Source organism: Prionailurus bengalensis, chromosome A1 (assembly GCF_016509475.1).
Source record: "Prionailurus bengalensis isolate Pbe53 chromosome A1, Fcat_Pben_1.1_paternal_pri, whole genome shotgun sequence".
Lineage (NCBI taxonomy): Eukaryota > Metazoa > Chordata > Mammalia > Carnivora > Felidae > Prionailurus > Prionailurus bengalensis.
In genome coordinates this window covers 205,536,807-205,552,656 of record NC_057343.1, presented here as the reverse complement: position 1 = coordinate 205,552,656, position 15,850 = coordinate 205,536,807, and the positions used below count along the sequence as shown (strand labels likewise).

General features: G+C 36.1%; 1 protein-coding gene across 2 annotated transcripts in view; it reads right to left on the bottom strand.

Annotated features, from left to right (window-relative positions):
• CA1H5orf34 (chromosome A1 C5orf34 homolog) overlaps positions 1-15,850 on the bottom strand; it is a 33,083-nt gene that overhangs the window by 6,495 nt on the left and 10,738 nt on the right. For both annotated transcript variants that reach the window (XM_043598988.1, XM_043598978.1), the window contains exons 5-11: positions 15,624-15,722; positions 14,396-14,519; positions 8,580-8,671; positions 7,616-7,685; positions 6,112-6,282; positions 5,621-5,715; positions 3,845-3,943 (exon numbers count right to left, since the gene is read on the bottom strand). In XM_043598988.1, coding sequence (XP_043454923.1) covers positions 3,845-3,943; positions 5,621-5,715; positions 6,112-6,282; positions 7,616-7,685; positions 8,580-8,671; positions 14,396-14,519; positions 15,624-15,722 — 750 coding nt within the window. The remainder of the gene's footprint in view (positions 1-3,844; positions 3,944-5,620; positions 5,716-6,111; positions 6,283-7,615; positions 7,686-8,579; positions 8,672-14,395; positions 14,520-15,623; positions 15,723-15,850) is intronic.

The window sequence follows — 15,850 nt, the reverse complement described above, 5'->3', positions numbered from 1 at the left end:
AGCACAGAACCCAACACGGGGCTCGAACTTGGGAAATATGAGATCATGACCTGAGCTGAAGTCGAATGCTTAACCAACTGAGCCACCCAGGCGCCCCAACTTTTTTTTTATATAACTATTTTTTCTATTTATTTGAAGTTTTTTTATGTAACTATTTTTTCTATTTGAAGTACAATAAAAAACAAATGCTACACTCTGGAAATTCAGTGGCACAAGGTACATGGCCATAACTTGAGAGACATTATAAAGTTAAAAAAAAAAGGAAATAAAAAGAAAAAAAAATTCTCATATGAAACTGCACTATTACATAATTTTATCTGCCCAAACAGATCATTTGCAAATATTAGGTCAATAAACTGTATAACATCCATAAAAAGGTAGCTTTCTTACTGAAATGCAAGAATTTAAAAGATTGGTAATCGAGGGGTGCCTGGGTAGCTCTGTCGGTTAGGCTCAGGTCATGATCTCATAGTTCATGAGTTCAAGCCCCCACATCGGGCTCCATGCTGACAGCTCAGAGCCTGGAGCCTGCCTCAATTTTGTGTCTCCCTCTCTCTCTGCCCCTTCCCCCATGCTCGCTTGCTCTCTCTCTCAAAAAAAACATTAAAAAAAATTTTTTTAAAGATTGATATCTAAACAAGAAAAGACAAAAACAAACTGGAATGAAAATCTAGATATCACATCTAAAATCGGGGCTTTCTGTTGGAAAGCTCTTTCCTACTCTTCTCTCCCTCTGCCATATCCTGCTGGAGTTCCAGGCCCCACTCCTCTGTCCACCTATCTACCCACAGATCCCGCCTGCTGCAACTTTTTTAATACTCACCTGGTATACCCTCTTCTTTCCTCCTCCAAGTTTAGTCAAAGTTAAAAACCTACTAAAATCCTATCACTTCTCTGAAAGAAGTGTTCTCTCCTTCCTTGAATTTTTATAGCACTGTTAACTAATCATATACTCATTGTAATCTCTTGAACTCTTTAACCTTCTGATTTTCATACCTAGATTGTCTTTTTCAGGAGAAAGGATTTTTTTTCTTTTTCTTCTGTACTTTGCACATATAAGTAAGGCCTCATTTATATGGAACGCTTCAGAAACAGATGGTTTTGGGGGGCCAAGTTTTTACAGTTGAATTAGGTATCAAAATATAAGTATTTTCTATTAAGTTTCTTCTGGGATAGACTACTTACTCATTTCATTGTTTTCTTAAACACAGTATATTAAATATTCTCTTCTCCTTGAATAGAAGGGTTAAGATTATGAACATTAACTCTTACCATGTTCCACAGAAACAGACACTGGGACAAATGGTAATGGGTAGAGGGCAGAATCTCTGACATGTGTATCCTTTCTCTTTTTCCTCATTAAGCTAGAATGAAATGTGAGCAGTGGCACACAACTAGAAAATAGTGTAACTTAACTAGCTCACTGTAAAATTAATGAAGACTTTAATATCTAAAACATCTCTCTATTCAAGTCACTAGAAAAGTCTTCACAGTTCATGGAACTTGTCTGCTTTACTGGCCTTACTACAGTGGAATGTATTCACCTCCTTGTCAATTTGTACTCTTCCGTTGTGCTCTAGTCTATGGATGAAGGATGAAAGAGATCTTTCAACATTTTAAGCATCTGTGGTAAAGACTTCAATATGACTTATTCCAAGGCCTGCTGATTATTCATCACTGAAAAACATCTTTTTTTTCCACATACAACATTTTTCTGGCTGTAAGCAACAATACAAACTACCTTTAGTGCTGTTGCTCATATGACGACCCAACTTCTTATGAACTCTCTTCTGTACTATTTTTGACTAGCATCCCTATTAAGAAGTTGAATCAGTAAATTAATAATAGAAGGTGAGCTGGGAAAAAAAATACTGAAATACAATTTAGGTAGCTATTGATTGTGCAGTCATTTCTCTTCCTTCAACCCTTCTCTGACAAGAAAACAAATCAGAGTGGAGATGTGTTAGGCTTTGCAAGGGAAATGGAGCTATTGTAAGCGACTGCGACTGGACTGCGTCTCCTCTCTCTACTCTTCCTCAATTCCTTTGTCTTTCTGCTGCTCCTTTTTGCTTCCACCCATGGCTGCTCTCACCAATATGCACTTCTCTCATGCCCTCACTTTTTAGTTGTCTTTACAGTTATCCTTTTCAAAGTCTTCATGTAAAAAGGCTAGCATCTTACAAACTTTGTCAGCTGAGCAATGAAGTGACCAATTTTATCGTCATACATAATTTCCCTTTCATCCCACTATGTTTTTTGCTAGCTACTCGGGCAATTTTTCTGCTCCCAAACAGACTGTAGCTGAAGAATGGAGGATCTGGAAAGCTGAACCCTTAGGATACCTAACATATTCAAATAACATCTACTGACTTGATTTCGACCTCTTTCTCTAAGTAACTTAGGAAAAGGTGTTGAGAATTAGGCTTAATGTTTGTATTTTTTCACCATGCTATGCTAAGACACCTTACAAACCACTTTAAAGCTTCCTAAATTGTTCCTGGTACCCCTCTTTTCCAATACAGGTTTCTTCCACTATCCAATGGTAGAGTGTTCTATGAAAACTTTCATAAACTTAAATGGCACAAAGTGAAAAAACAATTGCCATTCATTTTTATGGAAAATGTTTTGATCATTCCCACACCCAAAACATAACCTCTCTTAAGGCTTTTTCTGACACCTAAGGATCCATCTTGCTAATGGATGCACAAAATAAACTGGGATAAAGCACAAAGGCTCACAGACACAGTTCAAAGCTATGGCAGACTGAAGCTGAGATGCTGAGTGTAGTTCTCAGGTAAGGAGCTCAGAGCTACCATGCTCCCTGCTGGGGGTGCAAGCTGCCTCTGTGTAAGAGCTCGCTGCTAAACAAATGCAGAATGCTATTTTCACTTTTTGCCTTTTTCCTTGAAAGCGAAAATACTTCTCGAATTTTTTTTGGTTAGCAAAGACAGGAACATACTCCCAAGTACTAACCAGGCCCAACACTGCTTAGCTTTCGAGGTCAGGCAAGATCAGGCACATCCAGGGTGGTATGGCTGTAGAAAAATGGGGACATGCTGATGTAGGTCTTTCATGTAGGTGAAGTGGCATAGTGCAAACTTCCAAAAAGTAGAGGATACCTGTATATTCAGAGTATGCTCTCAGTGATACTAACCTTCCTAAGGGCCTTTCTTCCTGTCATTTTTTCCACCTAGGAACTCGTAATTCCATCAAGTGTGAGCTTTTCTATTGATCACAAGATCTATTCTTATTCTTCAAAACCCACAATACACCCTAACAGATAGCATCTGCTCCATAAAAACATTTTTTCACTGTCTCCACAGGACAAAATATACTTTTTACCTCTACCCTTGCTCCCTCCCTAAAATATCTTATTCATTTCCCTAAATATTCCTTTGAAGCCCAGTTCTAGTTCCCTTGCACACTGAAGGGCACATAGGATGGACTAAAATACTTTATTTGTTGATTTGCCAGTTGATTTGGGGGAGGTAATTAATATGATAAAAATGATTTCAAAATCAACTTTTTCTGAAAGTTAGTCAACATTTTACTTCTTTTAATATTACTAAAATTTTAAAAATTCTCCTTTAAATTTTTCCATGAAGTTTTCAGGATGAATTTATCATATTAAAAGAATCACCCATTTTGGTAAGAAGTTTTCAATGCAGTTTTCTGAACTTCAGATAAAATAAAATACGATGTAATGTAGTAAATTGGATATCTGATTAAAGATAAATTATTTTCAAGCTTAAGCTATCAGAAAAGAGTCTCAGAGCTTACCATTTGACATTTTTAATTTTTGTGACTCTTTTACACAGATAAAGTTTAAAAGAAATATAAATACCAATTTTCTTCAAGAATAGAAGATGAAGAATGTGTGGGCATCTCTCTCTGATTAGTCTGGGTCAGGCTTCTGCACCATGATATGACTGCTGTCACATATCTAGATTGAAAACATTAGAATAAATATTTGAAAAATGAAGTTGTATAGTATTTTTAAAAACATTTTTTAAAAAGGAAAAATCATTAAGACAATTTGGGGAAAAATGATAAAGAAAAAAATTCCAAAGTGAGGCATTTACTGGTAATTTTTTTGAGTCTTTTTCAAAGCAAATGGAAAAGTTAAGTTTTCATTATTCATCAAGAATAAAATGATTTACTCATATTCATGATTAGTAAAGATATTTCTATAAGTTCTTTTTTAAAATTAATTTATTTTTGAGAGAGAGAGAGAACATGAGCAGGGACGGGGCAGAGAGAGAGAGAGAGAGAGAGAGAGAAATAATCCCAACCAGGCTTTGCACTGTCAGCACAGAGCCCAACACAGGGCTCGATCTCACCAACCATGAGATCATGACCTGAGCTGAAATCAAGAGCCGGATGCTTAACAGCCTGAGCCACCCAGGTGCCCCAAAAAAGACAGGCTTTAAGAATCAGAACAAAGTGATACTTGGATTTCATTCAAAATTCAAATTCAAATGTCTAAATTCTCCAAAGTGAAATAAATTTCATTATGTTTTATAATGAAAATGCCTTTACACATTAAGACTAAGTGAGCATTTGCTTTCTAAAATTTAAACCAGAACACACCCATTAATTCCTACACATATACACAAATGTATAATTATATATAATTCATTCAATATACAAAACAAGTATCAAGTTCAATAAAACAAATGATCTCAAGTGACGGCCTGAAACAAATAGTAATGTTTGTCAAAGACACTGCATTTTTTCCTATTTATTTATTTATTTATTTATGTTGAGAGAGAGAGAGAGAGAGAGAGAGAGAGGGAGAGAAAGAATATGAGTGGGGAAAGGGCAGAGAGAGACGGGGAGAGAAAGGACCCGAAGCAGGCTCCATGCCATCAGTGCACAGCCCAATGCAGGGCTCAATCTCACAAACTGTGAGATCAGGCATGACCTGAACCGAGATCAAGAGTCAGCCCCCTACCTGACTGAGCCACCCAGATGCTCTGTATTTTTGAGGCAAATTATTCAAACTAGCAATGAATGTTAGAGCATTTACACCAAAATGCAATAAATCCCAACAGGAAAATAAATTCATGAGGTAAAAAAGTAATTCTTTCATGAACATTCTCAAATAAAATCACTAACATGCCGAGAACATCACAAGTAGACTGATTACAACAAATTACATAAAACCAAAAGAGAAAAAGCATGTTCATAAAAATGGATCTTAAGAATCTTCTCCATCTTAAGAAAAAGCATCACTGAATTAATTTTATTCCATGTCACAGAAATATACATAACTTTAGTTATTTGTGCAAACCTTATTTCAAAACGTTAGGGGATTAATTAGTTAATCAGTTAACACAGCTGACCACAGTCCAACTTCCACAGCAAGACAAGTGTATCAAAAATACTCATTTTGAAAAACCACTTGAATACAAATGGAAATGATTAAAGCTGATCTGATTTATTTAGTTATGCAAGATGCCAATACTTCTGTAAACTCTGAAACCTGTTGAAATGATACATGCACAATATCTACCTGAAAAAACTAAAAATATAACATTTAAATAGGTTTATATGCTTCCCCTCTGTCAAAAAACTGTTTACCATCATAAAAATAGTTTTTAAAACTGCTTTTCAGTACCTTTCATATGGTCCAGGGTGTTCAATCTGAATTAACTGATCTTGCCCATCAGGAAAAGTTAACTTACACCAAGCTAAGTTGAGACCTTGATTTGCCTTAAGCAGAAAAGAGGGAAAAACAAGTTTTATCATTCTAAAACTGAGACAGAACTCACAACAAAAGCCTCTTTTACATTATCAATTTAAAAAATATGTAGATGAATCATTAAAACTTTATTTTGACTAATTTAAAAATTATATTTTACATGGATTATGGGTATTGTTTAACCACCACTCTGGTCCTTCTCTATATAATCAGTTGCCTTTATAAAAATGATTATTTGTCACACCTTTCTGATTTTTGCTAGGAAATCCAATGAGATCACTAAAGCCTCTTGACAGATTTTATATCTCAAAAAATAAAATTGAGATAGTGTGGTACTTGATTTTCTTTGTTCTATTTCCACTGATAGAAACAATAAAAAAGTAGATTTCAGTATGAAATATAATCACCTGTCTCTTTTCAGTAAAAGAGCTGAAATCCCAATTTAGGGTTAGAGTAATGCCATTTAAAAAGAGAGCATGTACTTTGTCATCAGAGTATGCAAGAAATCTTCCCACGCTGGGTATGAGCGATTCTCTCAAAAGTAAAGGCAGTATATTGCTATCATTTATCCCAGGTACCTAAAACCAAGTAAACAAAAACAGCAGGAAAGAGAGTTATCCATTGATAAGACTTAAATGATTAATAAACTCTGAGGCAACTTTATTCAGAAGTTGAATATTGTAGAATCCTTATATATGTCTTAACTTTTCCAGAAGTGGATAGCCAAATTAGTCTATTACAAGCAGATTAAGTTCTAGTCTTTGAAAAGTCCATGTTCTGAATTTTAGAACACAGACAAAACTTAGGAAGTACAGCAACATATAGGTTTATAATTAAATTAGTACAGATACAAGAATTCAAAGTTTGAGAATCATTTCCTTTAAGTCCACGTTAAAGAAATTACTTTTACAGTTATAGAAATAGAGTAGAATACTGTACTATCATAGTTTATAATAACCACATTTTGACATACTTCAAATCTTATCAATTTCCCTGCCTTTCCCCCTCCACTGAGAAAAAAGAAACAAAACAAATTATAGGCAAAGTATAACATAAGAGCCAGATTTTGCAGTGTTTATCTAGTAAGTGGATATTTTTCTGAATAAACCAATATTAATGTTACAAAGAATTTCTCACATGACTTCAATGAAAGTAACTTGAACTTAGAGGTATGTATGTAAACAATAAAACTATTTTAAAAATCTTGCTTTTAAAATAATTTTAATAGGGATGCTTGGGTGGCTCAGTCAGTTAAGTATCCATCTTCAGCTCAGGTCATGATCTTGCAGTTTGTGAGTTCAAGCCCCACATTGGGCTCTGTGCTGACAGCTCAGAGCCTGGAGCCTGCTTCAGATTGTGTCTCCCTCTCTCTCTCCCTGCCCCTCTACCACTCACGATCTGTCTGTCTCAAAAATAAATAAACATTAAAAAAAATTAAAAAGAAAAAGGGGGGGGGGGATTCCTGAGTAGCTCAGCTGGTTGAGCATCTGACTCTTGATTGCAGCTCAGGTCATGGTCTCAAGGACATGAGACCTAGCCTGGCGCTGGGCTCCTGCAGTGGGTGTAGAACCTGAGATTCTGTCTCCCTCTCCCTATGCCTCTCTCCCACTCACATGAGTGCTCTCTCTCTCAAAAACAAACAAACAAACAAACAAACAAATAAATAAATGAATAAAAATAATTTTGGAGCACCTGGGTGGCTCAGTCAGGTAAATGTCCGACTTCAGCTCAGTTCGTGATCTCGCGGTTTGTGAGTTCGAGCCCTGCATAGGGCTTTCTGCTATCAGTGCAGATCCCGCTTTGGACCTTCTGTCTCCTCTCTCTCTGCCCCTCCCCCGTGTGCATTTGCGTATGTACACTCTCTCTCTCTCAAAAATAATAAATAAATAAATAATAATAATTTTAAGATACCATTTTCCAGCAGCATATACGATAGTTATGGCTTAAAGAAAGCCTTGTCTTCGCACAGTGCTGAAGAATTCTGTGAATATGAAAAATATTGCTTAAACATTTGCAAATAATCACATTTTCCAATTCTAGCAATGCATTCTTACTGCTATACAACATGTTAGGCAAGTAATTCATTTCCACTAAAATACATTTGGAACTCCTTTCTTCCAGAAGTCTTTAATCCCCTAGAAGGTGATTGCTTCCCTTTGTGTTAATCTTACATAGGTTACTCCTCTCATTTTTAGTAATGAAATGACTCCAAATGGAGACAATTTTCAGGTGCTCCTTTCTAGGAGGTGATGGTTTCACAGCACCTGAAAGGTTTAGTGTAGTCTAAGAGTGCTGGGGAGGTGAATCAACTATCCATAAAAAATCAAATTACCAATTCTGTTCCTTCAAATCTACTTTGGAAGTTGCTTAGACATAAGTTTGCAAAAATTAATAATTTAATTCAGGAATACACTTTCATGCTTCTGACTGCCACAGATTAATTAGAATTTTTAAAAAAACATATGAACCGAAGAACTGAACTGCACTTCATCTTCTGTATACTCTCAGAATCTTTATTACTCTGAGGATAATAAAGTATATGAAAATTTTAAATGTATCATCAAATCCTTAACTTGATTCCAAGACACCATAAGGATGCACTCACCCAGAAAAAAGGCACTTACTTCCTAACTGTGCATGCTTGCTATATATGGATGCTTCTCCACATTTAACTTTAAATTTCAAAGCCAGAAGTACTCTTACAATGATGTGATTACCTTATTTTGTGGATGAAGAGACCAGAAAAGCTGACAGACTTTACCAAAGACACATATTTCCACTGTACCTACCATTTCTTACTCTTACCCTAACCACTAGAAAATGTATCAGGGTTCTCAGACACAACACTTCAGTCAGGTGAATGTGAAAAACTTACCTGGTTGCCTGTTTAATTAGAGAACACACAGAGAACAGACTTCCTGGTCTATCAGGAGGAAGGTTATTTACTGAATAAGTTTTCTCTTCTTTCTGAAAATTAATTTAAAATATCTCAATAATAAATGTTGGCCATTATTATTTTTTCTTGAAATATGTATTTACATTGTGACAAGGCAAGCAGTTATTTTAACTTAACCAAAAGCCCATAATATTTTTAAAGGTATTTTATGCTTTTCCATTGTCCCATTTTTTTTAAGTCTAGCATTCCTTATGGATAGTTACAAAAGTTAGATTCTAATACCCTATAACATACTGTCCAATTTAAGTTTTGGCTATATTTAAATTAATATAGCAACAGAACTAATTTTCCTACACATTAGCAGAAAACTTATAAGCCCCCTTTCCCCTTTAGATCAAAACAAAAACAGGGGCGTCTAGGTGGCTCAGTAGGTTAAGTGTCTAACTCTTGATTTTGGCTCAGGTCATGATCTCACATTTCATGAATTTGAGCCCCATGTTAAGCTCTGTGCTGATAGTGCAAAGCCTGGTTGGGATTCTCTCTCCCTCTCTCTATCTCTCTGCCCCTTCCCTGCTCTCGCTCTCTCAAAATAAATAAACTTTAAAAAACAAAAACACAATTTTAATTGAACAAATACACAATTTTGCCATATTTTATTAATGGAAGAACTATCACTACAGTTTATAGAAGACAACATTATTTACAAGCTCAGCTTTCTGAATTAAAAAAAAATTTTTTGTTATTCCTTTTGAGTATCTTTCTCAGACTTTTTTTTTTTTTTAAGCCTTTAAGGCTTGAGGGCTTGTACAGATCTAATTTGAACCACAAGAGAACATAGTCCCCATATATACTTTACCATCAGTGAGAGAAGACAGGCTTTGAAGACAAAGCTGGATTCAAATCACAGGTGCCTCTTACTAACTATAATGACGGACAGGTTTATGCAACTTTTTGTAAACCTCAGTGCCTATAACCTGTGAAATGGGGATACTACCTACCATCTAGATTGTTTTGAGCATTAATGATGTAACACATATATAAAGCACCCAGGCCAGAATTCAGTATAGAGTAGTTACCCAAAAAATAGTCCCTCCTCTTTTATCCTGGACTATAGACTTGAATATCTAAATCTCTCTGAGGCTTCTCCACTGAATATCACAAAGACATCTCAACTTCAACGGGTCAAAAATGGAACTACCTTCATTTCAAAATCTGCATTTTCTCCTTCTCCACTTCAGATCTACCTGTGGTGTGTTCTCTCTACCTGGATCTCAGCTCTCTCCTCCATCATCTTCCTTTGTCTAACTCCTGCGTTTCTTTGCTCTCAGGAAGCCATTACCCAGAATAGGTGAAATCCCCTACTTACGTCCACAAGCACTGCACCCACCACTCTTGCTTTTTGGTTTTCATCATAATTTCAATTTCATAGTTTTTTTTATTAAGTGTCTGTCTTCCCTGCTAGAATGGGGCTTCATGAAGGTAGGGGCTGTATCTGTTCTTCTGACCTCTGTCTGAATCCCTAGCATTTGTTAGCAATGTGCCTTAGTACATGATAGGCACTCAAACTAATGCATTTTAACTATTTACATCTTTCTTCATTGGATACTGAGTTCCTTGAGAGTTCTTGTCTTTTCCACTACCCTATTTCAATTCTAAGATACTCAGTTTTCCTAATTTAGCCTCTCTGAAATCTGGATGCATCTTAAGAGTATCTTACTTTCAGGTAGGTGAGTTTGAGATATAACAGAATTTAAATGTTTTATTGACACCTCCTGGTAAGATCAAAAGCAACCATCATCAAAACAATTTAGATTTGATAAAATTTTGGTTTAACACAGAGCCTGGCACCACCACTCATTGATTTATTCAACAATTTGCCAACATTTTCAACTCCTTCCTCATCCCCAATATCCAGTCAGTCATCAGTTCTGTTTCCTTAATATTTGTGTCCATTCCTAGCTTTTCATTCTCATTACCACTGCCTGGTTCCTCATACTTTCTTCCCTGAACTGCTATCAATGTCCTCTAACTGGTCTACTATCTCTTTCCCACTCCAGTTTATCTTCCTCTGAAATGACCTAACAAAAATATGATGTCATTTCCGTATTTTAATCCTTCAGCACTTGTGCAAAAGCAGTATGGTTTCTCATGCCCCATTTATGAGCTGGCTCAACTTAGTGGTTTAGTCTCTTCCCTGGAAATTCCCCTCAATACTCTCTTTACAGCATTCTCTATCTATAGCATTTTCTTTTCCTTCAACACTCCATCCTTGCCCCAGGCTCTAGCCTCCAGTTAGGTGAGTTTATCTACCTGTTCTATGCTCTAGCAATAATACTGCGTTGAACAAGACAGTGCTTACTTCTAGAGTGGGTTAGCAAACAAACATTGATCAGTAAGAAAATGTCACATAGCACTAATTGCTATGAAGAAGAAAAGAGGAGGGTATCATGATAGTGTCAAAGGTAGCTCCTTTAATTTGGATAGTTGGGAGATGACATGTATTTATTTATTTATTTTTAATGTTTTTATTTATTTTTGAAGGAGAGACAGAGCATGACCAGGGGAGGAGCAGAGAGAGAGGGAGACGTAGAATTTGAAGCAGGCTCCAGGCTCTAAGCTGTCAGCACAGAGCCCGATGCAGGGCTCGAACTCACGAACTGTGAGATCGTAACCTGAGCCAAAGTCGGACTCTTAACCGACTGAGCCACCCAGGTGCCCCAGGAGATGACATTTAAATAGAAATTTTAATGATAGGAAGCCAAACATGCAAAGAGTTGGACAAGTGGTTCCCTCAGTTATATATTCCTCCAACCTTCATCCCTCTTTTGTATAACTCCTTTAAAAGTATAGGTCCTAGGGACACCTGACTGGCTTAGTCGATATAGCATCTGACTCTTGATCTCAGAGTTGTGAGTCTGAAACCCACACAGGATGTAGATATTACTTAAAAAGGAAAGGAAAAGAAAATCTCCTAGCTCAGCCATGTCTTCCTGCAGTTGACTTTTCTGCAAAATTGGGTCAGGTGCCCCTCCCCTTATGTGGTCCCAAAGCACCACATTCTTATCTCTATGAGAGCACTTACATCATGAGCCCTTGACAATCTTTCCTACTTAGAATTTTAATTATGCAAGTAACAGTACATTACTATTTTATGTTTTTGGAAAAAAAGAAAGTTAGGAAAATACAACATTTAAGTCCCTCCCTACTTTTCCTCCCTCACAAAATCCCACACTCCCTGCTCCTCCCGCCCAAAAGTAACTGCTTCAGTTTGGTTTTTACCTGCCCAAATCTTTCCCTGTGCATTCACATGTGTATTACACAGTAACATATTTGGGTTTGGGGTTTGTTTTTGTTTTTTACACAGAAGATATTGTTGTACATGTTCTTCTGCAACTTTCTTTTTTCACAGTGCCTTGAAGATCTTTCCATCCCTCTATGCATCTATGTCTTCCTCATTCTTTTAAGCCACCACACAAGCACCCTGTAATCTGACCATCTCTCATTTCACCATCTCTCTACTGAGGAACATTTAGATTGGTTCTAGTGTTTCGCGCCTACAAACAATGCCACACTCCATATCCTTGGCTGTATTTCTTTGTATATATATGTGTTAATATTCTTCTATGATAGACACCTAGAGGCAGAATTTCTAGCCAATTTAACTTGATATTATCAAACTGTCCTTCACGAAGGCTAAATCAATTTACACTCCAACCCAGTACTACGAAAGCACCCTTTTCCCCGCACCCTTGCCAGCAATAGATATTAACAACCTTTCGATAATTTGATGAGTGAAAAATGTTATGTTGTTGTTATTTTAATTTTCATTTCTTTGATGCAAGCAGTAAAGTTGGACAGGTTTCCAAATATTATAAGTTATTTATATTGCCTTTTCTATGGCTTAACCATTCTTATTGCTTATTCATTTTTCTATGAGAGGTTTTTATTTTTTTTGGTTTTTTATTACTGATTTATAGTACAGAATAGTTTTGTCCAGACCTTTGACTTTTTGGCTTTATCTAATTTAACAAAACTTAAATATTTAAAATTTAACGTAAGTTTACCAACGTTACCAAACTTTTATTTTGTGCCTTCTGGTGTTTTGTACTGTATTTAAGAAGACCTTCCCTCCCCCAAGATTATAAACATTGTTCTTCTAGATTTTCTTCTAACAATGATAAACTTTGGTTTCTTACATTTAGCCCTTTAACCCATCTGGAATTTATTTTTAGAGCATGGGTTAAAGTAAGAAGCAAATAATTCTATCCCGAAAAGACAGCCAATTGTTTCTAAATCTCTTACTCAAGTGGACAGAGGTCTGAGAGTGAAGCCCTCAGCAGTCTACCACAAAGGCACAGGTCATCTGGAAGTCCTGTTTTATCCCAAAGCTCATGTTCTCCTCCATGATATGTTTGCTTCAGTATGAAAATTATCATCCCTCCCCCTGACACCTCTGAGTAAAACTGAAGCTCCAGGAAGATGTACAGTATTTATCCTGTACTTTTTCAAACTCTCAGTACACAGCAGTCAGCAGTGTAACTACACACACCCCTCTATTTGCTTGTTTACTTGATCTCATGTACTACACACACACACACACACACACACACACACACACACACACGCACAGCAGTGGTCATGCTTTCATTTCATGTGCTTCTTGGCCTGTCTGACTGACTACTAAACTTTGAACCCTTGAGGGAAGGAGTTCTTTGTCTTCACCCAGTGCTTGACAGAGTGCCTGCCTAGGAAGGTTCAGTTAAGATGTATTGATTGAATAAATGAATACTTTCTTGCAAATGGACCCAGTGGGGAATCTGCATACATGTATGTTTGTATGTATGTGTGTGTGTACACACACACACATACATACCCCCCCACACACATATATATAAAATGAATGAAATATTCATTCTAAAATTTTAATGAATGCAGATATTTGGGATTTACTTAAAAATAAATAGGGAGTGGAGGGAGCAGTGGGAAGTACAGATGGAACAAGTGATAAACAATTTATCACTCAAAATTCCACACTGTAATATAAAAAGAAAACATATATATTATGTTCCATTCTGCAAAGCAAAGCCATGTGATACCATGGTGATCCATACATAAGGGTGGATGTCAAATGTCAGACTGGGAACAAGCAAATTTAGACTATTGACAATATATACATATGATTACATTTCGGCCTGATATATTAAATATATCATTATATTTCACTATTTCAACAACAGAGAATAACCTTGTTCAACTTTCTACTTGTATATAAAGATTCAGGAGTTAAGAGGTATTTTAAACATGCAAATAATTACATGGTGGGGAAAAAAGAATGTGCTTTTAATGTGCATATATTAATTCAAAGATATGCTACTGGTTTTAGTATTGATGAATTCTGTGACATAAGAAATTTAAATTTAACTTCTGATTTAAACACAAATTGGGGCACCTGGCTGGATCAGTCAGTATAGTGTGCAACTCTTGATCTCGGGGTTGTAAGTGCAAGCCCCACCTTGGGTGTAGATATTACTTAAAAATAAAATCTTAAAAAAAAAAATAAATGGAAATTACTTAGGCAAATGACTGGCAGAATACAGGAGGAGAATGCAATAAACATAAGGTGGTTAGTAATCACTGTGCCACAGCTGGCAGTAACGTTGTATTAACTCTCCAGACTGCATAGTAGTAGGCAAGCAATATTATATAAAGATCAAATTTCCTATGTATGTTCAGAATTATTTAGAAAGAGCTATATACAAAAGCCTTCTTGAGCTGAAAACTCATTGTCAGCTTACCTCTTCTGATCCTTCCTGAATGGAATAATAAGTAAAATAGCTCCCAAAATAAGCTCCCTCAGATTTGAAAACAGAGCCATCTCCAGGATAAATCTCTATTGAGTTCACATTTTTATGGGTAAGTCTAAGGAAGAAAAGTAATCATTAAATTTTTTTTTCTAATTAAGATTAAAACATAAATGAGAACAATCAAAAAAGAAAAAATAATAAAGCAAAGTACTATATGGAATTCTGCCTATCCAGCAAAACAGATAATTTCATACTTTGCACCCAACTGGCTAAATTAAATTTTTTGCAAAAAATAAACAGAACACACAGAATCAGTTAATGTATCTATTTCAACAGCTAAGCCTAGTTTCTGGAGGTCAGGCATCTTACCATCCTGGTGTCCCTTCTGCCAATCATAGTAGCTGGCATATAGTAGTCACCAAAGAAATGCCCATTGCAAAGGAGTTAAATATGACAACACCAGAGCTTGAAAATAAGATAATTCTTTAATAATCAAACTAGTCGAATCTATACCTGATGAATGAGATTAGCCATGTGTAAAAGGAGCCGTCCCTAAGAGAAGGTGACTAATCATATTTGAAGTAGCCAAGTATAATCAAGGTACTGGGTATATATAATGTACAAAACTTCAGGCAAGTCAGTTTTTACTGAGAAATATATGAAGAATATATTGTCAGAAGAGGATGGGCTTTCATGCAAGAAAAGGAAAGCCCTAAGAACAAAATCTTACAATGCTATTCTAGCATTATTTATAGAAGTAAAACCCTAAATCTAGCCAACATTAGTATTCTAGTCACTAGAGAGGTGTACTTTGTGGTGGGGTAGGAATAATTCAATGGAATAGTGCAGACACAGAGGAGCCTCTAATCTTCTCTAATTCCATGCTCAATAGGCAACATTTTGATGTGACTAGACAACTAGATCCCCCGATGCTTGGAAGGGGTATCCTAAATAACTGACCTAAGTATTTCATTCAGTAGCAAAACTAAGCCTCACTGGCTCTGGAGTTGTCACAAAAATCTTGTGAATATGGTTAATGTGAATTAGTCACAAGACTCCTGTGTGCACTAATAAAACTAAGTTTTAAGACCTATAAAACGTAGGACCAAACATAAGAATGATGGCCCTTGCCAAACTGTGTCCTTTTGTGGGAGTCTGTCTGCAAGGCTAGTCCCATCTCCTCAGACATCACTAAATACTTCCAACACTGGTGCCTTACCGATAAGTTACACCTTTGTACCAAACTACTTTCACTAGTTCAGGATAGGAATATTCTTCATCAAACTGTCCTTGTGAAAGTGAATCACAAAAATTCCACCTGTGAAGGACAAAACACAAGCTATTAATTCTGGGTGCTCAACAAAATTACCTTTAGAAATCAACCACATAGGGCAACTGTAACATTTATTTCTGGCTTAACTTTTTAGATCCAAGAAAAGTAAAAAT